The 4363-nt window shown below is 29.5% G+C and overlaps 1 protein-coding gene across 1 annotated transcript; it reads right to left on the bottom strand.

Annotated features, from left to right (window-relative positions):
- Positions 1 to 2812: 2812 nt before the first annotated feature.
- On the bottom strand, positions 2813 to 4363 carry LOC113858296 (NAC transcription factor 25-like). The gene is made up of 3 exons (XM_027490865.1): positions 4174 to 4363; positions 3693 to 4021; positions 2813 to 3425 (listed from the first exon to the last, which is right to left on the bottom strand). Exons 1-3 carry the CDS (start codon positions 4361 to 4363, stop codon positions 2862 to 2864), a joined length of 1083 nt encoding a protein of 360 aa, XP_027346666.1. The 3' UTR covers positions 2813 to 2861.

Raw genomic sequence — 4363 nt, 5'->3', positions numbered from 1 at the left:
AAATTTAAGTATATATTTTTTATTAAAATTGTTATTTTATTGACTGAATTTATCTTGTTTTTATTGTAAAAAGTGATGATAATACATTGGTTAAAATTAGTCAAATTATGAAAAAATATGGTTGAAATGAAAAAAGAATAAGTGAATTTTTTTCTTTAATTTTTATTACTTTCATGTCAAATATTCTCATAAATTTCATTGCTTAACATTCAAGTAAGATATACTTGTGTGTATACTCTTTGTAAAATTATAGTAAGAGGTCAAAATACTCTTAATTGACAACCATACTTGCCCGTTAGATAAAATATTTTTAAATAGTTTAAAATTCGTAACAAAAAATATTCATCCAATTAGCGAAGAGTTTGACTACTCTGTTAGCTTATATAAAAACATGAGTTAATATTTTATTCTTGATTCAACACTTTTCTAATGACGATGATGATCTAGTAATAACAATGATGATTTGGAGGACAATACTTAATCACAGCAATAGCAAATTGTGAATCCATTTCAATAACAACTTTCTCGACTTTATAATCAATTAGCAGTGTATTCCCATAAAGAAGACTCAACAATTTAGCTTAAGAGAAGAACAACTACCCAAATTGCAGACAAAACCTTTAATAAATTCTCCTTTCGAGTTTTTAATAAGGCTTGAGCCCTCTATGCATTTCTATATAAAAGAAAAAAAAAGAAGAACTATCAATGTTAAATTTAACCAAGTTAGGAGCAAGGGAAAGTTAACCAATATATTAAATAAGTTTACAGTTGACAAATTGAATTTTAGAGTATATTAAACAAGTTTACTGCAAAAGATTATCATGAATGTTAGAAAGTTCGTTGAAAACAATATTACTTTTATTCTTTTTAATAAACCAAATAATTGTAGCAAAAAAATATTGCAGTCACAATTAATTGAAATTAATCGAGTCTATTCGAATACCAAACAAATTCATATAAAGTCAATTACTTAAACTTTTGTTAAAGAATTTCAGCCAATGCTTACAACCAATTAAAGAGCCCCAAAAATTTTGAACATTTTACTAAGAATCAGAAAATAATTTTTAAATATCAAACAATATAAAAAAAATAGTTTCATTTAATTTTATGAAATTTATTTTTTAGATATGTTTATATAAAAGGAGTTTAATTTTGATTTATTATTATTGTAAAAATATTTATATGGTTAATCATGATTGAATGACAATGTATAAATTATTTACATTATTAATATAATTTAATTAAATTCATATAAAAATATAAAATCAGAGATATAAATAATTATATATAGGTTTATTTAATTATACATTTTGTTCTTCGAATTTAATTAAACTTTTGATTTAGTCTTTGCTAATAACATTTATCTTATTCAATTGAGTCTCAAAAGTTTAATGTAAGTTTTATTTTAGTTCTTTGATTTTTTTTTATTCAAGACAGTTTTTCAAATTACTTTCTTAAAATAAAGTTATCCTTTAATTTTAATTTTTTCAAAAAATTTTCCCTGATTCAAAAGATATATATGAGATTTGACCTATGACAGCTTAATGTGGATCAATCGGTAGACATGAACAATGGAAATAAAGCAGAAATAAATGGTTCGTCAGGAATGATTTAAGGATAACTAAAAACGTTTATATTGATAATTTAGTATTTTTAAAGGACAATTTAATAATAAAATGCATAAAAGAGTAATAAATAAACTGTTTTTATCCAAAACGCTATTATTTTCAACTTTTAAAGGTTAAGAAACAAAATAAAGTTACAGAAAAAATTTAACATAAAATATAACTAAAAAATTAAATTAAGTTAAAGTAAAAAATTACAGGAATGAAATAAAATTTTAATTAAATTAAAGAAAAGTTAAAGAATCTAATGAATATTAACTGAAAGGATAAAAAGTAAAAAATAACTTAAGAAGTTAGATTAAATAAAAAGAAGACTGAAAAAGTTAATTTAAAATATATATATTTTTAAATCTAATCAAAATTTCAATTAAACTAAGAGGATATAAAGTATAATTTCACCTTTTATATAATATCATTTGTGATATTATCATGTGCATTCATTGTGAGAAAATTTCAGACAAAACAACTTTTGATTTGCTCAAATGCCCCACTACTAAGACAAAAAGTTACATCTATATAAAGGTATTTAGCTAGGATTGTGATTCGAAATTCCTGCCCAACTCTCTTGGCCATGCTTCATCCTTTCTCTATTTTATTTTTTATGCAAGTCTTAAACTTGGAGAAAATTACATAACAAAAGTATGGTCCTTAATTACCCCCTTCCGAATTGTCTTTGTAAAGGAAAAAAAAGGGTTGTGGGATTCACATATCCCCACAATCCGTGCAATAATTGAGACAAGCTACTTTGGGCTGAATAAGAAAGGTCTATCAGAAATTTTCATACAATAAGATATACAATGTAATAGATAAATGCATACTTAATTTTCTATTGCAAAAATTACATTCACTTCCGTTTTTTTGTGGTTAAAACAAAAAAGAATGAACATAACGCACCATGATCACCCAGTTTTTCTCTTAATCTAAATAAAACAATATCATAAAAATATATTCAACCATGGTTTCCCAATTATATTTCTTTTTTACTGCACCAAGTCGTTCCCTCCAGCCTCTCTTATAAAAGATTTTGATCATGCAATTGTATTCAACTTAATTTAATGCAACTTTGTAATCTTCAAATTCAAAATATATATAGGCCTATATATTCTTGATATCTAATTTCTTGTGTGTATGTTATGGTTACAGTGGGAATTTTAAAATGCTAACGCCAGCATTAGTTAACAGTCCTATTAAGATCAGAGGTGTGTGTGTGTAAACTAAGCTAAACCATACTATTAATCAGTTCCAATTTATTCCCGGAAGTTGAAACTGTTGCCTCAGTGCACCATCAACTGACCCAAGAATCGCGTTTGGATGTAACGTTGCGTTTTGAGGAATCTGGCTAAGCAGAGAAACAAAGGAATTGTTTTCTTCAACGGTGCTGCTTCCACTATTAAGATCACCATGGAATCGCTTACTTGAAGAAGAAGACCCTGGAGATCCTGTCTCGTTCCAAAGCTGGGATGATAGTGCACGTTTCATAGGGAAGTTACTAGTATTGTTATTATTACCCTTTGAGTTGGGAGAGACTAGGTGAGAATCAGAACCGTTTTGCATGCTCTGATCAGCGGCTAGGATTCCATCAAAAAAGTTGTCATCATTTTCAAGTCCTAGTGGTCCATAACTTGCGTTTCTCGAAGATGGGGGTTTAGAGTTTTGCGTATTATTAGCCATTGACAAAGTTGACATCGTGGGTAGCATGTTCTCCATTGAAAGTTCCTCTTCATGCTCCATAAGGGGTGGCCTTGGTAAAGTGCTAGTATTGCTTTTCTTGTATATTCGGCATAAAACCCAATCGTCAAGCTACAAAACCATACAAGGAAAGAACACTATTCAATTTTAAATATATATATTTTAGAAAATGAAACATACATAGGTTGCAGCAATGGTTACAGTAGAAAAAAAATAGAAATAAAATAGAAATTTTTTATAGGTATTATATTCTTCTACTTGTTTTGAAATATGAATCTGAACTTATAAAAAGAAATTTATTCATTTATTTTTTCTACAAATATTTATACCAAAATTTATCCAAATTAAAGCATAATCACTAGGTAGGATTATAAGTACCCTTAGGGAATTTTTCTTGTTATTGTTTGGACGATGATCAGCAGCAAGAGGAGGAGGTTTTGAGCTAGAATTAAAGGAATCATTAGCAAGCCTATACTCATGCATAATCCAATTAGTTTTAACCCCTTTTGGAGGCTTCCCACCATAGAAAACAAGTGCTTTCTTGACTCCAACTTTTTGGTGCCCATCAGATGCTAGAATAGGCTTGTCAGTTCCAGTGGCCTTCCAATACCCAGAAATAGCAGCCCTATTGGGCCTGGCCCCATTTGGGTATTTCCGATCCCTTGGGCTGAAAAAGTACCACTCTTGCTCACCAAACGTTGCTTTACCTGCAAAACCCACGAAAGAATAAATAAATAAATTAATACAAAGAGTGCATCCTAAAATTGGTTCATACGGCCGGTGAGCAACAAAAAATTATCAGAAGTGGGTTTGAACAAATGGATCAAAAGATGAAATGGGTTGTGATAAAGTTGCATACTTGGGAGCTCCCAAGGGTCGAACTTGTAGAGATCAACCTCGGCGATGATGGCTACGGGAAGGCGTGCAGATGCAGCTTTTCTCTTGAGGTAGTGAACGACGAGTTCCTCGTCGGTAGGGTGGAACCGGAACCCTGGAGGGAGATGTGGGTGTGGGTGTTGAGACCCTGATGATGAATCTGTGCTATCCAT

Source organism: Abrus precatorius, unplaced genomic scaffold (genome assembly GCF_003935025.1).
Source record: "Abrus precatorius isolate BTA unplaced genomic scaffold, Abrus_2018 Scaffold2, whole genome shotgun sequence".
Classification (NCBI taxonomy): Eukaryota; Viridiplantae; Streptophyta; class Magnoliopsida; order Fabales; family Fabaceae; genus Abrus; species Abrus precatorius.
This window is presented reverse-complemented; position numbering and strand designations above follow the sequence as displayed.

Bases quoted from the DNA above. Each gene is read 5' to 3' on its own strand.
- LOC113858296 (XM_027490865.1), bottom strand. From the start codon at position 4,363: ATGGATAGCACAGATTCATCATCAGGGTCTCAACACCCACACCCACAT. The intron at 4,022-4,173 runs GTATGCAACTTT...TGGGTTTTGCAG, and splicing joins CGACCCTTGGGAGCTCCCAA to GTAAAGCAACGTTTGGTGAG. The intron at 3,426-3,692 runs GTACTTATAATC...ATGGTTTTGTAG, and splicing joins ACAAGAAAAATTCCCTAAGG to CTTGACGATTGGGTTTTATG.